This window comes from Ambystoma mexicanum, chromosome 7q (assembly GCF_040938575.1).
Source record: "Ambystoma mexicanum isolate Mex_15411 chromosome 7q, UKY_AmexF1_1, whole genome shotgun sequence".
Taxonomy (NCBI): Eukaryota; Metazoa; Chordata; class Amphibia; order Caudata; family Ambystomatidae; genus Ambystoma; species Ambystoma mexicanum.
The window spans coordinates 1,112,958,162-1,112,985,934 of record NC_090941.1 but is presented as its reverse complement, the minus strand read 5'-3'; the positions used below and the strand labels follow the sequence as shown (position 1 = coordinate 1,112,985,934).

Here is a 27,773-nt window from a genome sequence, read left to right as displayed (position 1 = left end):
AGAGTTTGCACTGCCATGCCAAGGCTACTACTCTCCTAGAACAGAGAGGCTGCACTGCCATGACAAGGCAAATACTCTCCTAGAACACAGAGGCTGCACTTCCATTACAAGGCTCCTACTCTACTAGAACAGAGAGGGTGCACTGCTACGACAAGGCCACTACTCTCCTAGAACAGAGAGGCTGCACTGCAACGGCAAGGCCACTACTCTCCTAGAGTAGAGAGGCTGCACTGCCATGACAAGGCTACTACTCTCCTAGAACAGAGAGGCTGCACTGCCATAACAAGGCCACTACTCTCCCAGAGCAGAGAGGCTGCACTGCCACGACAAGGCTACTACTCTCCTACAACAGAGAGGCTGCACTGCCATGACAAGGCTAATACCCTCCTAGAACAGAGAGGCTGCACTGCCACGACAAGGCTACTACTCTACTAGAGCAGAGAGACTGCACAGCCATGACAAGGCTAATACTCTCCTAGAACAGAGAGGCTACACTGCCATGACAAGGCTACTTCTCTCCTAGAACAGAGAGGCTGCACTGCCACGATAAGGCTACTACTCTCCTAGAGCAGAGAGGCTGCACTGCCATGACAAGGCTAATACTCTCCTAGAACAGAAAGGCTGCACTGCCATGACAAGGCTACTACTCTCCTACAACAGAGAGGCTGCATTGCCATGACAAGGCCACTACTCTCTTAGAGCAGAGAGGCAGCACTGCCATGACAAGGCTAATACTCTCCTGGAACAGATAGGCTGCACTGCCATGACAAAGCTACTACTCTCCTAGAACAGAGAGGCTGCACTGCCATGACAAGGCTACTAATCTCCTAGAACAGAGAGGCTGCACTGCCATGACAAGGCTACTACTCTCCTAGAACAGAGAGGCTGCACTGCCATGATAAGGCCACTACTCTCCTATAGCAGACAGGCTGCACTGCCATGACAAGGCGACTACTCTCATAGAACAGAGAGGCCGCACTGCCATGACAAGGCTACTACTCTCCTAGAACAGAGAGGCTGCACTCCCAAAACAGTGCCCGCCTGAACTAGAACAGAGAGGCTGCACTGCCATGACAAGGCCACTACTCTCCTAGAGCAGAGAGGCTGCACTGCCATGCCATGATAAGGCTAATACTCTCATAGAGCAGAGAGGCTTTACTGCCATGACAAGGCTAATACTCTCCTAGAACAGAAAGGCTGCACTGCTATGACAAGGCTAATACTCTCCTAGAAAAGAGAGGCTGCACTGCCATAACAAGGCCACTACTCTCCTAGAAAAGAGAGGCTGCACTGTCATGACAAGGCTACTACTCTCCTAGAACAGAGAGGCTGCACTGCCATGACAAGGCTACTGCTCTCCTAGAACAGAGAGGCTGCACTGCCATGACAAGGCTACTACTCTCCTAGAGCAGAGAGGCTGCCCTGCCATAACACGGCCACAACTCTCCTAGAGCAGAGAGGCTGCACTGCCATGACAAGGCTACTACTCTCCTAGAACAGAGAGGATGCACTGCCATGACAAGACTACTACTCTACTAGAACAGAGGGGCTGCATTGCCATGACAAGGCTACTACTCTACTAGAACAGAGCGGCTGCATTGCCACGACACGGCTACTACTCTCGTAGAACAGAGATTCTGCACTGCCAAAACAGTGCCCCGCCTGCCCTAGAACAGAGAGGCTGCACTGCCATGACAAGGCTACTACTCTCCTAGAACAGAGAACTGCACTGCCATGACTAGGCTACTACTCTCCTAGAACAGAGAGGCTGCACTGCCATGACAAGGCGAATACTCTCCTAGAACACAGAGGCTGCACTTCCATTACAAGGCTACTACTCTACTAGAACAGAGAGGCTGCACTGCTACGACAAGGCCACTACTCTCCTAGAACAGAGAGGCTGCACTGCCACGGCAAGGCCACTACTCTCCTAGAGCAGAGAGGCTGCCCTGCCATAACACGGCCACAACTCTCCTAGAGCAGTGGCTGCACTGCCATGACAAGGCTACTACTCTCCTAGAACAGAGAGGATGCACTGCCATGACAAGACTACTACTCTACTAGAACAGAGGGGCTGCATTGCCATGACAAGGCTACTACTCTACTAGAACAGAGCGGCTGCATTGCCACGACACGGCTACTACTCTCGTAGAACAGAGATTCTGCACTGCCAAAACAGTGCCCCGCCTGCCCTAGAACAGAGAGGCTGCACTGCCATGACAAGGCTACTACTCTCCTAGAACAGAGAACTGCACTGCCATGACTAGGCTACTACTCTCCTAGAACAGAGAGGCTGCACTGCCATGACAAGGCGAATACTCTCCTAGAACACAGAGGCTGCACTTCCATTACAAGGCTACTACTCTACTAGAACAGAGAGGCTGCACTGCTACAAGGCCACTACTCTCCTAGAACAGAGAGGCTGCACTGCCACGGCAAGGCCACTACTCTCCTAGAGCAGAGAGGCTGCACTGCCACGACAAGGCTACTACTCTTCTAGAACAGAGAGGCTGCACTGCCTTGACAAGGTTACTACTCTCCTAGAGCAGAGAGGCTGCACTGCCACGACAAGGCCACTACTCTCCTAGAACAGAGAGGCTGCACTGCCATGACTAGGCTACTACTCTCCTAGAACAGAGAGGTTGCACTGCCATGACAAGGCTACTACTCTCCTAGAACAGAGAGGCTGCACTGCCATGACAAGGCGAATACTCTCCTAGAACACAGAGGCTGCACTTCCATTACAAGGCTACTACTCTGCTAGAACAGAGAGGCTGCACTGCTACGACAAGGCCACTACTCTCCTAGAACAGAGAGGCTGCACTGCCACGGCAAGGCCACTACTCTCCTAGAGCAGAGAGGCTGCACTGCCACGACAAGGCTACTACTCTCCTAGAACAGAGAGGCTGCACTGCCATGACAAGGTTACTACTCTCCTAGAGCAGAGAGGCTGCACTGCCACGACAAGGCTACTACTCTCCTAGAACAGAGAGGCTGCACTGCCACGACAAGGCTACTACTCTCCTAGAACAGAGGGACTGCACTGCCACGACAAGGCTACTACTCTCCTAGAACAGAGAGGCTGCACTGCCACAACAAGGCTATTACTCTCCTAGAACAGAGAGACTGCACTGCCACGACAAGGCTACTACTCTCCTAGAACAGAGATTCTGCACTGCCAAAACAGTGCCCCGCCTGCACTAGAACAGAGAGGCTGCACTGCCATGACGAGGCTACTAGTCTCCTAGAGCAGAGAGTCTGCACTTCCATAACAAGGCCACTACTCTCCTAGAGCAGAGAGGCTGTACTGCCATGACAGGGCTACTACTCTCCTAGAACAGAGAGGCTGCACTGCCACGACAAGGCTACTACTCTCCTAGAACAGAGAGGCTGCACTGCCACGACAAGGCTACTATACTCCTAGAACAGAGAGGCTGCACTGCCATGACTAGGCTACTACTCTCCTAGAACAGAGAGGTTGCACTGCCATGACAAGGCTACTACTCTCCTAGAACAGAGAGGCTGCACTGCCACGACAAGGCTACTACTCTCCTAGAACAGAGAGTCTGCACTGCCACGACAAGGCTACTACTCTCCTAGAACAGAGGGACTGCACTGCCACGACAAGGCTACTACTCTCCTAGAACAGAGAGGCTGCACTGCCACAACAAGGCTATTACTCTCCTAGAACAGAGAGACTGCACTGCCACGACAAGGCTACTACTCTCCTAGAACAGAGATTCTGCACTGCCAAAACAGTGCCCCGCCTGCACTAGAACAGAGAGGCTGCACTGCCATGACGAGGCTACTAGTCTCCTAGAGCAGAGAGTCTGCACTTCCATAACAAGGCCACTACTCTCCTAGAGCAGAGAGGCTGTACTGCCATGACAGGGCTACTACTCTCCTAGAACAGAGAGGCTGCACTGCCACGACAAGGCTACTACTCTCCTAGAACAGAGAGGCTGCACTGCCACGACAAGGCTACTATTCTCCTAGAACAGAGAGGCTGCACTGCCATGACTAGGCTACTACTCTCCTAGAACAGAGAGGTTGCACTGCCATGACAAGGCTACTACTCTCCTAGAACAGAGAGGCTGCACTGCCATGACAAGGCGAATACTCTCCTAGAACACAGAGGCTGCACTTCCATTACAAGGCTATTACTCTACTAGAACAGAGAGGCTGCACTGCTACGACAAGGCCACTACTTTCCTAGAGCAGAGAGGCTGCACTGCCACGACAAGGCTACTACTCTCCTAGAGCAGAGAGGCTGCACTGCCACGACAAGGCTACTACTCTCCTAGAACAGAGAGGCTGCACTGCCACGACAAGGCTACTACTCTCCTAGAATAGAGGGACTGCACTGCCACGACAAGGCTACTACTCTCCTAGAACAGAGAGGCTACACTGCCATGACAAGGCTACTTCTCTCCTAGAACAGAGAGGCTGCACTGCCACGATAAGGCTACTACTCTCCTAGAGCAGAGAGGCTGCACTGCCATGACAAGGCTAATACTCTCCTAGAACAGAAAGGCTGCACTGCCATGACAAGGCTACTACTCTCCTACAACAGAGAGGCTGCATTGCCATGACAAGGCCACTACTCTCTTAGAGCAGAGAGGCAGCACTGCCATGACAAGGCTAATACTCTCCTGGAACAGATAGGCTGCACTGCCATGACAAAGCTACTACTCTCCTAGAACAGAGAGGCTGCACTGCCATGACAAGGCTACTAATCTCCTAGAACAGAGAGGCTGCACTGCCATGACAAGGCTACTACTCTCCTAGAACAGAGAGGCTGCACTGCCATGATAAGGCCACTACTCTCCTATAGCAGACAGGCTGCACTGCCATGACAAGGCGCCTACTCTCATAGAACAGAGAGGCCGCACTGCCATGACAAGGCTACTACTCTCCTAGAACAGAGAGGCTGCACTGCCATGATAAGGCCACTACTCTCCTATAGCAGAGAGGCTGCACTGCCATGACAAGGCGACTACTCTCATAGAACAGAGAGGCTGCACTGCCCTGACAAGGCTACTACTCTCCTAGAACAGAGAGGCTGCACTCCCAAAACAGTGCCCGCCTGAACTAGAACAGAGAGGCTGCACTGCCATAACAAGGCCACTACTCTCCTAGAAAAGAGAGGCTGCACTGTCATGACAAGGCTACTACTCTCCTAGAACAGAGAGGCTGCACTGCCATGATAAGGCCACTACTCTCCTATAGCAGAGAGGCTGCACTGCCATGACAAGGCGACTACTCTCATAGAACAGAGAGGCTGCACTGCCCTGACAAGGCTACTACTCTCCTAGAACAGAGAGGCTGCACTCCCAAAACAGTGCCCGCCTGAACTAGAACAGAGAGGCTGCACTGCCATAACAAGGCCACTACTCTCCTAGAAAAGAGAGGCTGCACTGTCATGACAAGGCTACTACTCTCCTAGAGCAGAGAGGCTGCCCTGCCATAACACGGACACAACTCTCCTAGAGCAGAGAGGCTGCACTGCCATGACAAGGCTACTACTCTCCTAGAACAGAGAGGATGCACTGCCATGACAAGACTACTACTCTACTAGAACAGAGGGGCTGCATTGCCATGACAAGCCTACTACTCTACTAGAACAGAGTGGCTGCATTGCCACGACACGGCTACTACTCTCGTAGAACAGAGATTCTACACTGCCAAAACAGTGCCCCGCCTGCCATAGAACAGAGAGGCTGCACTGCCATGACATGGCTACTACTCTCCTAGAGCAGAGAGGCTGCACTGCCATAACAAGGCCACTACTCTCCTAGAGCAGAGAGGCTGTACTGCCATGACAGGGCTACTACTCTCCTAGAACAGAGAGGCTGCACTGCCACGACAAGGCTACTACTCTCCTAGAACAGAGAGCTGCACTGCCACGACAAGGCCACTACTCTCCTAGAACAGAGAGGCTGCACTGCCATGACTAGGCTACTACTCTCCTAGAACAGAGAGGTTGCACTGCCATGCCAAGGCTACTACTCTCCTAGAACAGAGAGGCTGCACTGCCATGACAAGGCAAATACTCTCCTAGAACACAGAGGCTGCACTTCCATTACAAGGCTCCTACTCTACTAGAACAGAGAGGGTGCACTGCTACGACAAGGCCACTACTCTCCTAGAACAGAGAGGCTGCACTGCAACGGCAAGGCCACTACTCTCCTAGAGTAGAGAGGCTGCACTGCCACGACAAGGCTACTACTCTCCTAGAACAGAGAGGCTGCACTGCCATAACAAGGCCACTACTCTCCCAGAGCAGAGAGGCTGCACTGCCACGACAAGGCTACTACTCTCCTACAACAGAGAGGCTGCACTGCCATGACAAGGCTAATACCCTCCTAGAACAGAGAGGCTGCACTGCCACGACAAGGCTACTACTCTACTAGAGCAGAGAGACTGCACAGCCATGACAAGGCTAATACTCTCCTAGAACAGAGAGGCTACACTGCCATGACAAGGCTACTTCTCTCCTAGAACAGAGAGGCTGCACTGCCACGATAAGGCTACTACTCTCCTAGAGCAGAGAGGCTGCACTGCCATGACAAGGCTAATACTCTCCTAGAACAGAAAGGCTGCACTGCCATGACAAGGCTACTACTCTCCTACAACAGAGAGGCTGCATTGCCATGACAAGGCCACTACTCTCTTAGAGCAGAGAGGCAGCACTGCCATGACAAGGCTAATACTCTCCTGGAACAGATAGGCTGCACTGCCATGACAAAGCTACTACTCTCCTAGAACAGAGAGGCTGCACTGCCATGACAAGGCTACTAATCTCCTAGAACAGAGAGGCTGCACTGCCATGACAAGGCTACTACTCTCCTAGAACAGAGAGGCTGCACTGCCATGATAAGGCCACTACTCTCCTATAGCAGACAGGCTGCACTGCCATGACAAGGCGACTACTCTCATAGAACAGAGAGGCCGCACTGCCATGACAAGGCTACTACTCTCCTAGAACAGAGAGGCTGCACTCCCAAAACAGTGCCCGCCTGAACTAGAACAGAGAGGCTGCACTGCCATGACAAGGCCACTACTCTCCTAGAGCAGAGAGGCTGCACTGCCATGCCATGATAAGGCTAATACTCTCATAGAGCAGAGAGGCTTTACTGCCATGACAAGGCTAATACTCTCCTAGAACAGAAAGGCTGCACTGCTATGACAAGGCTAATACTCTCCTAGAAAAGAGAGGCTGCACTGCCATAACAAGGCCACTACTCTCCTAGAAAAGAGAGGCTGCACTGTCATGACAAGGCTACTACTCTCCTAGAACAGAGAGGCTGCACTGCCATGACAAGGCTACTGCTCTCCTAGAACAGAGAGGCTGCACTGCCATGACAAGGCTACTACTCTCCTAGAGCAGAGAGGCTGCCCTGCCATAACACGGCCACAACTCTCCTAGAGCAGAGAGGCTGCACTGCCATGACAAGGCTACTACTCTCCTAGAACAGAGAGGATGCACTGCCATGACAAGACTACTACTCTACTAGAACAGAGGGGCTGCATTGCCATGACAAGGCTACTACTCTACTAGAACAGAGCGGCTGCATTGCCACGACACGGCTACTACTCTCGTAGAACAGAGATTCTGCACTGCCAAAACAGTGCCCCGCCTGCCCTAGAACAGAGAGGCTGCACTGCCATGACAAGGCTACTACTCTCCTAGAACAGAGAACTGCACTGCCATGACTAGGCTACTACTCTCCTAGAACAGAGAGGCTGCACTGCCATGACAAGGCGAATACTCTCCTAGAACACAGAGGCTGCACTTCCATTACAAGGCTACTACTCTACTAGAACAGAGAGGCTGCACTGCTACGACAAGGCCACTACTCTCCTAGAACAGAGAGGCTGCACTGCCACGGCAAGGCCACTACTCTCCTAGAGCAGAGAGGCTGCCCTGCCATAACACGGCCACAACTCTCCTAGAGCAGAGGCTGCACTGCCATGACAAGGCTACTACTCTCCTAGAACAGAGAGGATGCACTGCCATGACAAGACTACTACTCTACTAGAACAGAGGGGCTGCATTGCCATGACAAGGCTACTACTCTACTAGAACAGAGCGGCTGCACTGCCACGACAAGGCTACTACTCTCCTAGAACAGAGGGACTGCACTGCCACGACAAGGCTACTACTCTCCTAGAACAGAGAGGCTGCACTGCCACAACAAGGCTATTACTCTCCTAGAACAGAGAGACTGCACTGCCACGGCAAGGCTACTACTCTCCTAGAACAGAGATTCTGCACTGCCAAAACAGTGCCCCGCCTGCACTAGAACAGAGAGGCTGCACTGCCATGACGAGGCTACTAGTCTCCTAGAGCAGAGAGTCTGCACTTCCATAACAAGGCCACTACTCTCCTAGAGCAGAGAGGCTGTACTGCCATGACAGGGCTACTACTCTCCTAGAACAGAGAGGCTGCACTGCCACGACAAGGCTACTACTCTCCTAGAACAGAGAGGCTGCACTGCCACGACAAGGCTACTATTCTCCTAGAACAGAGAGGCTGCACTGCCATGACTAGGCTACTACTCTCCTAGAACAGAGAGGTTGCACTGCCATGACAAGGCTACTACTCTCCTAGAACAGAGAGGCTGCACTGCCATGACAAGGCGAATACTCTCCTAGAACACAGAGGCTGCACTTCCATTACAAGGCTATTACTCTACTAGAACAGAGAGGCTGCACTGCTACGACAAGGCCACTACTCTCCTAGAGCAGAGAGGCTGCACTGCCACGACAAGGCTACTACTCTCCTAGAGCAGAGAGGCTGCACTGCCACGACAAGGCTACTACTCTCCTAGAACAGAGAGGCTGCACTGCCACGACAAGGCTACTACTCTCCTAGAATAGAGGGACTGCACTGCCACGACAAGGCTACTACTCTCCTAGAACAGAGAGGCTGCACTGCCACAACAAGGCTATTACTCTCCTAGAACAGAGAGACTGCACTGCCACGACAAGGCTACTACTCTCCTAGAACAGAGAGGCTGCACTGCCACAACAAGGCTATTACTCTCCTAGAACAGAGAGACTGCACTGCCACGACAAGGCTACTACTCTCCTAGAACAGAGAGGCTGCACTGTTATTCTAGGACAGGTTAGCCATGCCGCAATGGCCTGGACATGGCTGTCCTTGCTCAAGGAGGCCAGTTCACCCTGGTGGTAAGAGGTTATTGTAGGACAGGTTGGCCATGCCGCAATGGCTTGGACATGGCTCTACTAGCTCAAGGAGGCCAGTTCATCCTGGCTGGTAAGAGGTTATTGTAGGACAGGTTGGCCATACCTCAATTTATGGGACATGGTTTTCTTAGTGTCAAGATGCTGGCCCCTACTATTCGGTCCAGACAAAGGGTGTTCCAACTAGAGAGTCTCTCCAATCATGCCTGGCCTAAGGCCGTGGTAGTAGAGTGGATGAATCCACATGCCACCCTATGCCAGGATTCCAGAAAGGAATGAGTGTGGACACAATGGGAGTCTGTGGCCATTTCCTAAGCTGGAATGGAACAGGCCACACCGTGGCACAGACGCTCTTTCAAGACATACAAACCACAGGCTACGTAAAGAAATACTCACAACAGAAAACAATCATGGGTCTCATTAGCAATACATGATGTCAGTCTCCGGCGATCTAGGGTTATAAAAATGGCAAGTAGCTCCTAGGAGGAGTTGACTTCGCAAAGTACTAAGGTCAGAAGGAGCGGATTGGTGCAGAAGAAGGTCCATTACCCGGGAGCGTCCTTGTCAAGGGATGGGTTAACCTAAGGGTCAACAGTCTATGCATGGAATTAGGGTCTGCTACTAAGCACACAAGTATTGCCGCTATGACTACTGTGCAAAAGCGTGACTTCCTGTACTAAAATCCCAAGCCTTGAAAACGTGCAATATTGCCACGCGCTGGGCTGTACAGCTCCACCTTGTCTTTTCCAGGTCTGTCTTTGGAGGTCAGACTATTACTGGCCACACCCCTCACCCTACAATCGGGTCCTACGTGCATCGAAGGACTGAGCTCGAGGCCTGCACCCCCATTCCCTCCCCACCCCAGCCACTGATGTAAACGTCTTTGGTGGCAGAAAGTCAATGCTCCTTTCGCTGCGTTGGTCCATCTTTCTGACATGCCTTGCATTTCATTTTCTGCGAGTCAAGGCAACCTATTGATTAATTAAACATATTGATTGGCCAATCTTGCTGCCAGAGCTGCCACGAGGCCTTCCTCGTGCAGTGCCCTCTGCTGTCTCCCAGGTGAGCAGTTGTGTGGATGTGTCTTGAAGCGTTAGGAGTGTTCGGAAGGTTGCAATGTGGAATGGTTTCGGTGGGAGCAACCCTGCTGTCATTAGTACCCTGGAGGGGCAGATGGAGCCCTGCACATTCTGCTGCTCAAATAAGCATGATGCCTTGACGGTTCCATGTAATAATGTCGCCACAAAAATATCGGCAGGCAAAAATATCGCCGAAAAATGGTCGTTTTTTGTGGCGACATTATTGCATGGAACATGCGGGGGACACCCCCGGAGCCCCCCAATTTTTGTATTTATTTATTTTTAATTTTTTATTTTGCCCGTATCGCCACATATATGGTCACCCAAATAATATCGCCACAACATTTTCCCGGTGATATTATTTACGGCGACCATATATGTGGCGATATTAATACCTGATATCGCCTTGACATGGCTACACTCTAGCTTTGCAGTGCACGTCTACACAACCAGGCATGTCTAACATGTCATGTTCCAGTGCATCTCCCTAGTCTCATGTTGGCACCCGGATCTACAGTCCTATTTTGGCAAGCATGTCTGTGCTCTTGTTTTTTCGTGCATCTTAACACTTTTTTGTTAATAAGCATCTCCACACTCTTTGTGTTACTAGCCAAGTCCATACGCTTGTGTGCCACACTTCTCTGCACTCTTCAGTTACCCTGGCTGTGCAGCGTGCCTCTGCTCGCTCCTGTGCTGCCATGCACTTCTACACTCTTTTCTTACTATGCCTGTGTTACTGTGCATCGGTTCACTCCTGTGTTGCCATGCACCACCTGTTACTATGCGTGTATTCCTGTGCATCTGTTCACTAATGTCACTGTGCCTCTTTCAACACTCTTCTTTTATTATGCATGTATTCAGTCACGTTATAGTATGTGATGCCCCAGACAGTCGGATATTGTTCATGTTATAGTGTTTGATATCTCAGACAGCAAGATATGTCTCACATTACAGTATGTGATACCCCAGACCATAGGATATCTGTCGCATTATAGTATGTGATGCCCCAGACAGTAGGATATCTGTCACATTATAGTATGCGATACCCCAGACCATAGGATATCTGTCACATTATAGTATGTGATGCCCCAGACAGTAGGATATCTGTCACATTATAGTATGTGATGCCCCAGACAGTCGGATATTATTCATGTTATAGTGTTTGATATTTCAGACAGCAAGATATGTCTCACATTACAATATGTGATGTCGCAGACAGTAGGATATCTGTCACGTTATAGTATGTGATGCCCCAGACAGTCGGATATTGTTCATGTTATAGTTTTTGATATCTCAATCAGCAAGATATGTGTCACATTATAGTATGTGATGCCTCAGACAGTAGGATATCTGTCACATTATAGTTTGTGATGCCCCCGACCCTAGGATATCAGTCTCGTTATAGTATGTGATGCCTCAGAGAGTAGGACATGGTCACGTTATAGTATGTGACATCCCAGAAAGTAGGATATCTGTCACATTATAGTATGTGAGGCCCCAGAAAGTAGGATATCTGTCACATTATAGTATGTGATATCTCAGATAGTGGGATATCTGTCACATTATAGTATGTGATGCCCCAGACCATAGGATATCTGTCACATTATAGTATGTGATGCCCCAGACAGTAGGATATATGTCACATTATAGTATGTGATACCCCAGACCATAGGATATCTGTCACATTATAGTATGTGATACCCTAGACCATAGGATATCTGTCACATTATAGTATGTGATGCCCCAAACAGTAGGATATCTGTCACATTATAGTATGTGATGCCCCAGACAGTCGGATATTGTTCATGTTATAGTGTTTGATATCTCAGACAGCAAGATATGTCTCACATTACAATATGTGATGTCGCAGACAGTAGGATATCTGTCAGGTTATAGTGTGTGATATCTCAATCAGCAAGATATGTGCCACATTATAGTATGCGATGCCTCAGACAGTAGGATATCTGTCACATTATAGTTTGTGATGCCCCCGACCGTAGGATATCAGTCTCGTTATAGTATGTGATGCCTCAGACAGTAGGATATGTGTCACGTTATAGTATGTGACATCCCAGAAAGTAGTATATCTGTCACATTATAGTATGTTAGGCCCCAGAAAGTAGGATATCTGTCACATTATAGTATGTGATATCTCAGATAGTGGGATATCTGTCACACTATAGTATGTGATGCCCAAGACCATAGGATATCTGTCACATTATAGTATGTGATGCCCCAGACAGTGGGATATCTGTCACATTATAGTATGTGATGCCCCAGACAGTAGGATATCTGTCACATTATAGTATGCGATACCCCAGACCACAGGGTATCTGTCACATTATAGTATGTGATACCCTAGACCATAGGATATCTGTCACATTACAGTATGTGATGCCCCAGACAGTAGGATATCTGTCACATTATAGTATGTGATATCTCAGACAGCAAGATATGTCTCACATTACAATATGTGATGGCCCAGAAAGTAGGATATCTGTCAGGTTATAGTGTGTGATATCTCAATCAGCAAGATATGTGTCACATTATAGTATGTGATGCCTCAGACAGTAGGATATCTGTCACATTATAGTTTGTGATGCCCCCGACCCTAGGATATCAGTCTCGTTATAGTATGTGATGCCTCAGACAGTAGGATATGTGTCCCGTTATAGTATGTGACATCCCAGAAAGTAGTATATCTGTCACATTATAGTATGTGAGGCCCCAGAAAGTAGGATATCTGTCACATTATAGTATGTGATATCTCAGACAGTGGGATATCTGTCACATCATAGTATGTGATATCTCAGACAGTAGGATATCTCTCACATTACAGTATGTGATGCCCCAGACAGTAGGATATCTGTCAGGTTATAGTATGTGTGGCCTCAGACAGTAGGGCTATATGTCACATTATAGTATGTTAGGTGGTATTTATATAGTGCATGCTGCCATTGATATGGTCTTCAAGAGCTGTGTGGATGAACGCTCTTTGGAAGACTGTAGTCTGTGTTGAAATGTAATGAAAGGAGTGGTAACATTTGTGTGCGCATGTATTGCCAAATCTAAGGTAGGTAGAGAATGGCTGGGTCTCTACAGCAGCCCATATTGCAAAGGTGTGAGGAACGGGTGCTGTGTCAAAGTGTTGTGTTGGAAAGCGCTGATATCTTGTACAACAGTCAATTATTATTTCCAATTACAACACACTCCTCACACAACCTTGTGCAAGTAGGGAAATGTCACCCACGTGTGTGAGGCAGCAGCTAAGACTTCTTGTGTAATTTGTCACTGATGGCCTTGAAAACACAACCCACTCATCACATCACTTTAGGACACACATACCTCCCCTCTACAGAGCAATGGCCCACCTAACTGATCTGACATACACACGTGCTGTTACAAAGCATTCCTCCCCTGCTGCATCGCTCCCTTTCTGAGTTAGTGGCATCTTTTTCCTGCGTTCCCACCCTCGAATAGGCTCATTTTCTTTCCTCCAGTAGACGAAGGTCTGGATAGCCCTGGCGCGGGCGCTATATGGCACTTCATGAGCAGCCTAAGTGCTCTAAAAACACAATTGTGGTGGTGTGGGGCTGTACTGAGCCTAAGGGTTTGCTTTGATCCCAGCACTTTCAGTCCAGTCCTGAGTCCTCCAGCTCCTAACATCTAAGTCGAGCAAAGGCTGCAGGAGGCTGACTACCTCTGGCTGGATGGACTGAAACCAAGGGCATGGGGTGCCCTCACTTCCCAGATGCTGGCTCGGGTGGTGTTTGTTATAAGATGACTTAAGAAGTGGCGCTGATCAGAAGTGTTGAGCCCATTTTGCATGGACAGTCGACGGTTGTGGCGTCAGAGCCCATACTAAATCTAGCACAAGATGGCCGCCTGTTCTGAGATATCCAGAACGTTCCGAGGTGGTCCCTCGTGTCCAATTCATTGCTTATCATTTTATTATTTTAAGCACCACGGTACAGGTCCAAGATTGCAAGCTATTTCCTTGTTTTGTTTCATTTATGGAAAAACATTTGGGTTGGAATTAGTTTATTGCCTCTGTCCCGCACTTTCCACTCCCCCCGGCCCTTCCTTGCACTTACCTCCTTTTCTCTTTTCCATGCACTTGCGCTTTCTTAAATGTCACTGGGCCTAGTAAGATCGCTGTTTTCTTTTTTTGTTCTCCCTTGTTCCCCTCCCTTTTGCCTGGTCGCGCTCTGAAACACTTGTGTACGAGCACGATATAAATAAAATATAATGTCATTTAATTTCATGTTTTAATCATAGTATATTTCTTGTTGTTCCTTGACATGTCTTTTAACAACCCTCTCATGTTCTTCTTTGCAGGGTTTGAAAGGGTAGCAAGCAAGGAATACAGGCTGACAGGCTGCCCCTCCCAATGGCGAGCATTCTGGGCCATACCATGCATCTCCTGCGGCGGCCCGACCGCGTGCTCCTGCTGCTGCTCTTAGGTCTATGCGGGCTTCTGGGAGGGCGCTGCTCCACCATGCTGGGCACTCTGGATCTACAGATTGACGAGGGGCAGCCCGCGGGTACCATCATTGGGGACATCAGCGCCGGGCTCCCCCCTGGCTCCAACACCTACATGTACTTCATTTCCGCCCAGGAGGGCAGTGGGGTGACCACGGACCTGGATATCGACGAGAACACAGGCATCATCAAGACGGCCAAAGTTCTGGACCGAGAGAGCCGCGAGCAGTACAGTTTCATCGCCGTCACAACAGAGGGGGTGACCGTGGAAGTGGCTATACAGGTTAACGATATCAACGACCACGCTCCAGCTTTCCCCGAAAGCCGCAGTGTATTCCCGATCCCTGAACACACGCCCATAGGGACGCGGTTTCCCCTGGACCCGGCTTTTGATGCCGATAGTGGCCAGTTGAACACACAAGGCTACATCATTAAGCAGGGCAACATTGGCCAGGCCTTCAGGATAGATACCAAGAGAGGTTCCAATGGAGTCCTTTATTTGGACCTAGTGGTCAGCAGCGTCCTGGACAGGGAGAACCGGTCCTCCTACTCCTTGGTTGTGGAGGCGTATGATGGAGGATCACCACACAGGAGTACGCAGATGGTCTTAGAAATTCCCATCCAGGATATAAATGATAATGCCCCAGCCTTCAATGAGAGCCGCTACCACACGCTCATCTCCGAGAACTTAAAGCCCGGCAGCAACATCCTGCAAGTGTTTGCCTCTGATGCGGACGAGGGCGAAAATGGGGTTGTGATCTATGAGATCAACCGCCGGCAGAGCGACCCAGAAAAGTACTTCGAGATTGACTCCAAGACAGGTGTGATCAAGCTGAGTAAGGGGCTAGACTATGAGATGCGAAGGGTCCATGAGCTAGTGGTTCAGGCTCGAGACAATGCGACGCACCCGGAGGTCTCCACTGCTTTCGTATCTATCCACGTGCGGGATTACAATGACAACCAGCCCACCATGACCATCATCTTCCTCAGCGAGGATGGCTCCCCGCAGGTCTCCGAGGGGGCACAGCCTGGTCAGTATGTTGCCCGCATCTCAGTGTCGGATCCCGATTATGGCGAGTACTCTAATGTCAACGTGTCGCTGGAAGGTGGGGATGGAAAGTTTGCTTTGACCACCAAGGATAACATCATCTACTTGATCTGTGTGGACAAACATCTGGATCGGGAAGAGAGGGACTCTTATGAGCTCAGGGTCATGGCCACTGACTCGGGCACCCCTCCGCTGCGGGCGGAGTCTTCCTTTGTCTTGCAAGTGGTGGACATCAATGACAACCCACCCCTCTTTGACCAGCAGGTTTACAAGCAGACCATACCGGAAGTCGTGTACCCAGGCAGCTTTGTGCTACAGGTGACCGCGAGAGACAAAGATCAAGGGCCGAACGGGGACATCCATTACAGCATCCTGCATAACAAAGAGACCCACTCCGATTGGTTCACCATCGACCCCGCCACTGGGATCATCACCACCACCACCCCCTTGGATTATGAGAAGGACCCTCAACCTAAGCTGACGGTGATGGCCACTGATGGGGGGAAGCCGACCCTTTCCTCTACATCTGTGGTCAAGGTGGACCTCCAAGACGTGAACGATAACGAGCCCACCTTCAGCAGCAACTTCTACAATGTGTCCTTGAAGGAGAACACGCCCATCGGGACCTGCTTCCTGCAGGTAAGGACAGAGACTTCCTATCCTTACCGGCTGGGTTATCCCTCAGGGTTAGTTGTTGGATGTGCTGAGAACTGCATTTCCTGTAATGAGAGGATCTCTCTGTTGTAACCATTCACTGCTGGGGTCTCTGACTCATGGATTTGAGGATAGTTGGTCCAGACTGGGGCCAGATTAATCTCTGCTGCTAATTATAGTCACTGTGCTGAGTATGGTCATGCAGGCATTTCAGGTCATGTGCTTTATCTGGGTATGCCTTACTGCACGTGCACAGTGTCATGCTAAGTGGGTTATGTCATGCATTTGTACATACACTGAACAGGCCTGCACAGGCTCATGGCTGCTTCCAAATGTCGTGCAGACGCTCACGCGCGCCATAGCCAGAATGCCCTTCCACGGCGATGGGGGTATCTTGAATGCCCAAGAAATGGGCCAAGTCTTCAGTTCTGTTTTTTTTAGTTTGAAATTGTTTTTATTGGAAAGATGTCATAGAAGGCAGTAGATCATAACAGAGGGTCTACCACGTGATGATATCAGAATTGAAACAGATTGATCCAAACATTGGCAATGAGAATTCAGGAAGGCCAAGTGGACATGTGTGATTGGATACACAACAACAGATCATAGAGGTAGAATATGCCAAGACACACACTACATTAGAAGAAGAGCAGACCCACGCTTTCCGTGTTAATCATGAGCCTGGTACATGTGGCTGAGGTGCAGTGAATTCCAAAGGGCCGGTCCATAGGCAGAGACGCTTCTGCCGCCGGAGGAGAGTCAGTAGCGCTGCTTCCAGACTTCCAGAAACACACCAGAAAGGCGGTGGATTGGGGGATATAGCGCAGATGCTTTTGAGTAGCTTTCTGAATGGGTGTGGGGGTGCTGGGTGGGATTCTAATGCTAGCTTTGGGGCACACCCCGTCTGCTGTAGAAGGAGAGGTGGGGGTTAGGTGGTCTGTAATGGTGGTGTGGTGCCATAACAGACGAAGTGTGGCTTTGCAGAGTTTGTTGCTCGACACAAGGTGGGCTGATGCCTTCTTTTGAGTTTATAAATGGAGCTTAACTTTCTGAAAGCAGTGGAGTTACAATGGTCGAATGGGCGGGCGATGGCCGACCCCACTCTCTTCTTTGCATGTCGGTCTGGGCCATAAGGGACGACTCCCTGCAGCAAATCGCATGCTTGCGGTATCTCTTAGCTTGTTTTTATGGTTGCTTTGCTCAACAAGGTATGTGGTCGGGTTCTCGGCAGCTCTGCCGAGACGTCGCGTGCTCTGGAATGTTAAAGTGCACCTGTTTTCCCACATGTTTTATATGGGTCTCAAAGGACAGCTTGTGGCCTGCTTGGATCCACAACTTCGCAACCGTGGGGGCAAGTGGGGGACAGAGGGGCCAAGCACAAGGAAGGCTTCCCGGATGCTCCTCTCCCTCTGGAATCATTCCTTCCCTTGACCCATGAAGGATGAGCCAGTTCAGCTGCTTCCTGAAGTGGAGGGCCCTGGCACTTGCTTAACCCAACGGGGGTTCTTCACAGACATTCCTGGTTATAGGGTGCACACCGAAAACTGCCTGCTGCCTGCCGTGGCAAGCATGTTCTGCTCACTGCTCCCCTGTTTCACAGGTGGGAACCATTGGGCGGAAGGCGTTTCTCACAGCTCCGCCCACCCTCTGCTTGCCCCCAGCGCCTACGTATGTGAATGCAGGCCTGGGGCCCGCCCTCTGTCATGGCGGGTACAGAGTGCACATTGCATGTGATGGGCCCAAAAAAGGCACATCATCTGCCAGACATTTTGATTAAGTGGCCCCACCTACTTTAGGAGGAATAAAGAATAGAAACGCTCATGCTGTTCATGAGGCTTTTCATTTTGGAGTACATTTGCAAAGTCTAGAGTTTGAAAAGAGCCATGGCTGCGCTGCGTTTACTCCAGAGTACGGCCAGCCAGATAGGGGAATGAGTTGCACGGGCGGCACACCCCACAATCAATCCATTTGTGAATAAGGCACACGCCCATATTTTGCACAAAGGCCAGGAATGTATGCTCAGTGTTATTTGTGCATGTTATGTTGACTTATACCTCACACCGCTACCACCCAATGACAGTCTCTAGGCTCTGAGGCAGTTGTACCTTGGTTATCACCCCTCATTAAAACTGTGTTCATCCCACTTGTGATGACCAAATGAGAACATGATATGATATGATATTTATAACGCGATTAATGCCCACTGGTTTCTGAGCGCGGACCCGGGGATCGAACCTGTGTTGCGCCGTGTCATTTTGCTTCCAAGGCGAGCGCCTTGCCCCTGAGCTATCCTCCCGGACATGTGTTCATGAATGAGGCTCAATTACTTTCAAGCGTTTTCTCTTCATTGTTTGGGATAACCTGTGCAACATCCGCGCACAGGGATGGAGATATTACCGCATAGGGTGAGCGGATCCCTGCTGCACAGGTGACGCCTCTAGGTATTACAATAAAGCAGAATTGGAGCGCTGCATGGGACTTCCCATCAGACTGGACTGGGCGAGACTTAAACTTTCTTGGCACCTTCCATAAGAGAGTGCAGAGGGGCGCCAGCCATTCTGCAGACTCTTGCCAGGTGAGGGCACCGCTGCCACGAAACAGTGGTGGCTGGTGAATTTTTAAATGTTTGCACCGAATATGCAGGGACAACTGACCAGAATGAGGGTTCCCGAACCAAACATGACACGTTTTTAGGAGTCCAGGGGGGGTCTTCCCCAGAGAAAATGTTTAAAATAATAGATTAAATGGTGCATTTTTAGCCACTTCCTGTGTAAAATAGGGTAATAACCCACACATTGTGCAGTTCATTTGTATAGAAGCACATGAGAAAGAGGAATAGATGCAAGTCACCAGAAGGGCACAGGACCCCTCCCAACACTCTTCATTATGTCTTTGCCCACATGTGCCTGTATATGAAAAATATTCATGCTATCTGTCCCCAGACATGTCCTTGCTGGCTGCACCCATATATGCAAGTTTTATCATCTAGGGCTTCCCAACCAATAAAAAATATATGTTTATCTGGCTTTGCCAGCAGAGGCCAGTGTAGCACATTATCACTCTCATGTTTGCTTTTACCCTTGATGCCCAGTACAAACATGCTGTGACACACACAACATATATGGCCAGACTGGAGCCTCCAATGTAACCAGTCTAGCCATGTAGTAATACTTTTCATGTTTGCTTTATCCTCGATGGCAGGTATACAAGTTAGAAAATGTCATTCCACAGTAATAGACTTGGACTAGTATTGTAGGCTAGTCTAGCTGTGTATTATACTTATTATGTTCGCTTTACCCTTCATGCACAGTAAAGATGCATTGTGTTGTCTAAAGCCTACATAGAATGAGGACAGCCTATTAGCTATGTGAGAGGCAGTAATGTTGCATCAACACTGGGCAGCAGTGGCTTGGTCCAAATTTCAGAGGTGATAACATACCCAGACAGCTGAAAGTGGCAAAGTCATGAGCCTAAGATACAGTGTAGTCTTGGCACTGGGCACCAAAATGAGGTCCAGCTGACAGTCACATTACCATATTCACTATTTATTGAGTCAGAAAAGCTTTGCTGACTGACTCCTTTGAGCGAGTGTGGTTGGCCCTCCCGCAAGCTTAGTTGGTCTTGTATGTCAACAGTTTGAAGCATGAAAGTGGTTCCTTTTCGCCTTTGCAATAATGAAAGAGGAGTAGCCACTGTCCCTCGGCATTACCAGGAATTCCCTAGGATAAGCCAATGAAGGGGTCCACAAGAGGCCAGTGGTGATCTTCTCAAGCACTTGATCAGATGAAAGGGTGCCCAGTAGCCCTGACTGAGGGTCTGGGTTTGTATTTGCCAAGGAAGGTTGGAAGGGATCGCTGGAATCTAGACTTTGTTCAGTTTACAGATCAATCCAGTTCTTAGTTGTGATCACCCAAACGTTCTTCTAGACTGTGCATGCCTCTCTCTTGAAGTTGGTTGATGTCAGGATGTTTTCTCCTGCTGGCCTGTGGCTTGTGCCTGGATGGCCGGTTTTAAGAAGGCCTATTTAAGCCTTAGCACGCATGGGTCCAGGATTCACTATTGCCTGATGCCCGGAAGACTGACTTTATGGTTCCAAGCCAAGGGGGTGACATTAAGGATGGGCTATGGCACCTAATGACCTCGAATGTTACCCTCAGACGGTGCCAAGGCTAGTATTATGCCTTGGTGAGGGCAGGGTTGTGGGCCGACCTTAAAAGGCATGTTGATGGAGAGAAAAGCATACTCTGCCTTGCTTATATTTAAACAGGCTCGTTCTTCGCTGGCTCCTGGGTCTTCCTGCTGCCACACTATCTTTGCATTACTTATATTTATACAGGCTAGTTCTTTGCTGGCTCATGGGTTCTCCTGCTGCCACACTATCCCTGCATTGCTTATATTTATACAGGCTAGTTCTTTGCTGGCTCTTGAGTTCTCCTGCTGCCACTCTATCTTTGCCTTGCTTATTTTTATACAGGCTCATTCTTCACTGGCTCTTGGGTTCTCCTGCTGCCACACTATCTCTGCATTGCTTATATTTGATACAGGCTCATTCTTTGCTGGCTCTTGGGTTCTCCTGTTGCCAGACTATCTCTGCATTGCTTATATTTATACAGTCTCATTCTTCACTGGCTCTTGGGTTCTCCTGCTGCCACACTATCTCTGCATTGCTTATATTAATACAGGCTCATTCTTCGCTGGCTCTTGGGTCTTCCTGCTGCCACACTATCTCTGCATTGCTTATATTTGATACAGGCTCATTCTTTGCTGGCTCTTGGGTTCTCCTGTTGCCAGACTATCTGTGCATTGCTTATATTTGATACAGGCTCATTCTTTGCTGGCTCTTGGGTTCTCCTGCTGCCACTCCATCTTTGCCTTGCTTATATTTATACAGGCTTATTCTTCACTGGCTCTTGGGTTCTCCTGTTGCCAGACTATCTCTGCATTGCTTATATTTATACAGGCTCATTCTTCACTGGCTCTTGGGTTCTCCTGTTGCCAGACAATCTCTGCATTGCTTATATTTGATACAGACTCATTCTTTGCTGGCTCTTGGGTTCTCTTGCTGCCACTCTATCTTTGCCTTGCTTATATTTATACAGGCTCATTCTTCGCTGCCCCTTGGGTTCTCCTGTTGCCACACTATCTCTGCATTGCTTATATTTATACAGGCTCATTCTTCACTGGCTCTTGGGTTCTCCTGCTGCCACACTATCTCTGCCTTGCTTATATTTATACAGGCTCATTCTTCACTGGCGCTTGGGTTCTCCTGCTGCCACACTATCTTTGCCTTGCTTATATTTATACAGGCTCATTCTTTGCTGGCTCTTGGGTTCTCCTGTTGCCAGACTATCTCTGCATTGCTTATATTTATACAGGCTCATTCTTCACTGGCTCTTGGGTTCGCCTGTTGCCGGACTATCTCTGCATTGCTTATATTTATACAGGCTCATTCTTCACTGGCTCTTGGGTTCTCCTGCTGCCACACTATCTCTGCATTGCTTATATTTATACAGGCTCATTCTTCGCTGGCTCTTGGGTCTTCCTGCTGCCACACTATCTCTGTATTGCTTATATTTGATACAGGCTCATTCTTTGCTGGCTCTTCGGTTCTCCTGCACCCACTCCATCTTTGCCTTGCTTATATTTATACAGGCTCATTCTTCACTGGCTCTTGGGTTCTCCTGTTGCCAGACTATCTCTGCATTGCTTATATTTATACAGGCTCGTTCTTCACTGGCTCTTGGGTTCTCCTGTTGCCAGACTATCTTTGGATTGCTTATATTTGATACAGGCTCGTTATTTGCTGGCTCTTGGGTTCTCCTGCTGCCACTCTATCTTTGCCTTGCTTATATTTATACAGGCTCATTCTTCACTGGCTCTTGGGTTCTCCTATTGCCAGACTATCTCTGCATTGCTTATATTTGATACATACTCATTCTTTGCTGGCTCTTGGGTTCTCCTGCTGCCACTCTATCTTTGCCTTTCTTATATTTATACAGGCTCATTCTTCACTGGCTCTTGGGTTCTCCTGCTGCCACTCTATCTTTGCCTTGCTTATATTTATACAGGCTCATTCTTCGCTGGCTCTTGGGTTCTCCTGTTGCCAGACTATCTCTGCATTTCTTATATTAATACAGGCTCATTCTTCACTGGCTCTTGGCTTCTCCTGCTGCCATACTATCACTGCATTGCTTATATTTATACAGGCTCATTCTTCGCTGCCTCTTGGGTTCTCCTGTTGCCACAATATCTCTGCATTGCTTATACTTATACAGGCTCATTCTTCGCTGGCTCTTGGGTTCCCCTGCTGCCACACTATCTCTGCATTGCTTATATTTATACAGGCTCATTCTTCGCTGGCTCTTGGGTTCTCCTGCTGCCACTCTATCTCTGCATTGCTTATATTTATAAAGGCTCATTCTTCACTGGCTCTTGGGTTCTCCTGCTGCCACTCTATCTCTGCATTGCTTATATTTATAAAGGCTCATTCTTCACTGGCTCTTGGGTTCTCCTGTTGCCAGACTATCTCTGCATTGCTTATATTTATACAGGCTCATTCTTCGCTGGCTCTTGGGTCTTCCTGCTGCCCAATCTCTATTTCTGCCTTGCCTGTGTTTATACAGGCTCCCCCTTTGCTGGCTCGGGGTTTCCTATTCCCAATGTCCTGCTCCTCTCTGCCCTTCAGTCACTCCGCTTCTGCCCCTTGTATCTCTGTGTTTCTCACATGCCTTCCCTTCTCTGTTTCTTCTTCCCCACCATTCAGTATTCTTTATGCCGTGGCACAGTGTGATACGGCACACCATGGAATTGCATCACTTTCCGTGTCATGTCATGTCATGTGACGTAGGGAACTTAATGTTTTATAATGAGTCTCCCTGACCCTTGTGCTGCCTCACTCTCTCACATGCTTTCCTTTGTCTGTTTCTTCCTGCCTACCATTCATTATTATTGCATGCCTTAGCATGCTGTCACATGCCATGTCATGTACTGATCTTAATGTCTCATAATGACGTCTCCTGACCCTTTCACCTTTGGGTTGCCTCACTCTCTCACACGTTTTCTATTCTCAGTTTCTTCCTGTCCTCCATTCAGTATAATTGCATGCCATGCTATGGTGTCGTATGGCATAGCGTAGCATTTTATACCGTGCCCTTTAGGAATCTCAATGTTTCGCAGTGGCCTCTCCCGGCCCCTTGGACCTTGGTGCTGCCTCATTCTATAGCATGCCTTCCTTTCTCTGTTTCTTATTTTGCACTATTCTATCTGATTGCATGCCATGTCATAGTGTGAGATGGCATAGCATGGCATGTCATGTAGGAATCTCAATGTTTCGCAGTGGCCTCTCCCGGCCCCTTGGACCTTGGTGCTGCCTCATTCTATAGCATGCCTTCCTTTCTCTGTTTCTTATTTTGCACTATTCTATCTGATTGCATGCCATGTCATAGTGTGAGATGGCATAGCATGGCATGTCATGTAGGAATCTCAATGTTTCGCAGTGGCCTCTCCCGGCCCCTTGGGCCTTGGTGCTGCCTCATTCTATAGCATGCCTTCCTTTCTCTGTTTCTTATTTTGCACCATTCTATCTGATTGCATGCCATGTCATAGTGTGAGATGGCAAAGCATGGCATGTCATGTAGGAATCTCAATGTTTCGCAGTGGCCTCTCCCGGCCCCTTGGGCCTTGGTGCTGCCTCATTCTATAGCATGCCTTCCTTTCTCTGTTTCTTATGTTGCACCATTCTATCTGATTGCATGCCATGCCATAGTGTGAGATGGCATAGCATGGCATGTCATGTAGGAATCTCAATGTTTCGCAGTGGCCTCTCCCGGCCCCTTGGGCCTTGGTGCTGCCTCATTCTATAGCATGCCTTCCTTTCTCTGTTTCTTATTTTGCACCATTCTATCTGATTGCATGCCATGTCATATTGTGAGATGGCATAGCATGGCATGTCATGTAGGAATCTCAATGTTTCGCAGTGGCCTCTCCCTGCCCCTTGGGCCTTGGTGCTGCCTCATTCTATAGCAGGCCTTCCTTTCTCTGTTTCTTATTTTCCACCCTCAATCTGATTGAATGCCGTGGCATGGTGTGAGATGGCATAGCATGGCATGTCATGTAGGACTCTTAATGCTTCACAATGGTGTCACTTGGCTATGTCCCATTCTCTCTTGCGGTTTCTATTTATCTGCCTCTTGTGTTTTGTCTCCATCTCACTCGCTCACATACTCCCACCGCCCTGACCCCTCCCCCAAACCCGCATGTATTCCCATTATTCGGGGTCTCTGCCTCTTGCGAACACTGCGTCGTGCACTCTCAAACAGGCCCCAGCATCCTGGCCCGCTCTCTGCTTCCGCCGCCCCTCATTCTGTGTGCTGTACCCCTCTCACCTCTATTCATCACCCCCTCTTTGTCTCCCCTTTGCCTCTTGCGCCTTTGTCACCAGGATACAGGGCCGGCGGCCTGGGAATGCGCGGCGCCGGTCGCCCAGAGAGGCGAGGGGTTCCGCCATGAGGAGTGGTCTTCTCCCGTCGCCCCCCCCCCTTCCCCCCTCCACCCACACCCTTTCTATGGGCAGGGATTCATGCCACACAGTGTTTCTGTAAATGAATGAGAGCGGCGCCCGGCTGTCCTGTGCCAGGCAGGCCTTGCGCTCCTGTGAGTGCAGCTGCCCATGCCCAGGGCGCACTAAATACAGATTTGATGACCCAGGCCCCAATGTGGCAGGTCTTCAGCTCAACATCACTGCCATCACTGGGCAAGACTACCCAAGCGCTAACCAATGCATAATCTAACACAAGCGCCTCTCCCCTCAATTGACCTATCTGTCTTGTCATACAAACCTAATGCCCTGTTGCACCTATCCAGGCCTCTGGAGGCCCATCCTCCATGCTGGCCTTCCTGGTCCTCTCTGGTACCACGTAGCGAGCTCTGCGTTGGCATCACTGACTCTCTGTACTCTCCTGCCTCTTTACCTCTGGGTACTGCCAGTTGACCCCTTCATTGTCCCCGCAGTGTCTCCGTTAGCCTGCCCGCTCCAAAACAAGGCTAACTCTGTCCTCAGAGTCCTCTTTCGACACTACTAGAGCTATTCCCCCCTTCAACAGGATTCACTTCCGCTCTGCTGCGGCCCCCCCTCTGACCGGCCCCCTAGCAGCAGCAAAGTAAGAACTTGTACTGCCACACGTAGTAACTTTAGAAAGTCTGCCACGAATATCAGTAGTAGCAGCAGCGACTTTATTACTGCCAGTGGGACTGCCCATAGTGGCAGCAGAAGCAGTGATGCTACTACTGGGGGCAGAGCTAAGAGTAGTACTGACATTACTAGTAGGAGTAGAGGACAGTACTTTCTTTAGTGCTAATGACAGTGCACTATAGTAATACTGTAAGTTAAATAATGATTGATTTATTTATATAGCGTTTTACACCAAGGCGCTGGTGTGTTGAAGTATTAGAACCTCCAGTCTCCATGCTTGCACTGGCATCAGTGGGTATATTAGTGCAACTGGTAGCAGCATTGGTAGTAATATACGGGTAGGCTTTTGTTGCTGGAGTTGCCCCACCCTTTCATGGACAGCCAGGATGTCTCTTGAAGGGCACTCTTTTTCATGTTGTATTATTTGTTTTCTATACTGCGCGAGCCAGCACTTGCCCTGTCCAGCTCACTGGGACTCTTCTCTCTCTTCTTTTTCTTTTGTCTGAAATTGCAAAGCGACTTACGATAAAATGCAGGTAGACTATATATTTCAGATGTGACGTGTATAGCCGCCAAGTGGTCCCCAGGTCATGCGTGGCAGTTGGCTCCATCCCTGGTTTTTGTTCTCCCATTGCATGCTGGGACGTGTAGTTTCTCTTTCCTTGCAGTAAGTATGGGCCTACAAGTACCACCATGAAAAGTTCAAAGCCAGGCCGGGTTCCAGGTGTAACGCGTGCCATGGGGCCTCTTGGCAGCTAGGACTGTGAGTTAGCAGTGGAGTGGCCTGTGAGGCAATCCGGGAACTCACAGACAGCCTATTACATCACGGAACGGGAGGATAGCTCAGCGGCAATGTTCTCGCCTTGGAAGTAAGACGACACGGAGCAGCAGAGGTTTGATCCCCGGCTCCGTGCTTAGAAACTTCTGGGTATTAAGCACGTTATGCATATCATATCATAAAGAAAGTTTGGAGCCTGCTTTTCTGAGTCTCCACTGCTCCTGCTTTCCCTAACCTCGAATCCTCCTAGGATGGTGTTTGCGAAGCCCCGCCCCTTTAGTCCTCAAGGAAAAGTGAATGATGAAAACTAAAGAAAGACTTTGCATGGCCTGTTGCGTTAAATAGGATTCCATGTTGTGAAAGGTTTTGATAAACCAGACAACAGTAAAACATTCAAAATAGAAGTCCATTTATGATTGCCTGTTCCTGGCTGTCATGTGAACTTTTTCCACCATTACTAAACAGCCCCTCCCAGCGTGCCCCATGATACGTTCCCACTGATGATGTCCTCGCCCCTTGTATAGCAGGCAAGGGTGGCAGCGGCATGCTAAACACTGCCCGACTTTCTGTAGGTGATATGTCACTGTTGGGCGAGACTCACAGAGGGTCTTCTGTATGGGAACCGAGGGGTGCGAGGGTTCAGAAATGCCCCCCGCCAAATAGCTATGCAGAAGGCCATTGTTGCCCGTGGCAGCGGTAAACAAAGGCTGGCAGCTTCCATGCCAGCCGCTCCATGGGCTCCCTGCCCGAGACCTGCGCGTGAGTGGCGAGACCGAGACTCTGGCAGCCAAATGAGAGACAAGTGGACTGTGCAAGGTCTGGTGAAGGAATGCCAGTGGCCAGAAGGGCGATGATGGGCCCAATGAAGGCCGCCAAGGGTGTTCCCCTACAGTGTTTTGAGGCCATTCCAATGGGAAAAGGCGCTATACAAATGACAAATGACATTATACTACATAATAGTTTTAGAAGAATTTTCCCCAAAATGTATTGGGTATCGTTTCACAGCTTGGCTCTGATTGATGCAGTGCCTTCTGGGCTGGTACGATTTACACACCATGGTCATGATTGGCACAGAAATTGAATAAAATCACTAAGGAAAAACAACAAAAATAATTTATTTAGTGTGTGTTTGTGAAGCCCTTGGTTACAGAGTCATGCAGTTAAATAGCATGTGCTGCTCTTATAGGTCCCTTTCATTCAAGGGGGCGGGCGACGTGTTGGCAGCGCAGCAGATCAAAAGAAAAGCCTGGGGATCCACAACTTAGGCAGGATCCTCGCCAGAGGTTTGATAGAGAAACTGGTTCCAGGATCAATGGATGCTCCTTGCCTCCA

General features: G+C 49.4%; 1 protein-coding gene across 1 annotated transcript in view; it reads left to right on the top strand.

The window, feature by feature from the left end:
• The window catches only part of DCHS1 (dachsous cadherin-related 1), a 489,760-nt gene that overhangs the window by 43,319 nt on the left and 418,668 nt on the right, over positions 1-27,773 (top strand). Inside the window, exon 2 of the mRNA XM_069640519.1 lies at positions 14,628-16,458. Within this exon, the coding sequence (XP_069496620.1) occupies positions 14,680-16,458 (1,779 nt within the window). The 5' untranslated portion in view covers positions 14,628-14,679. The remainder of the gene's footprint in view (positions 1-14,627; positions 16,459-27,773) is intronic.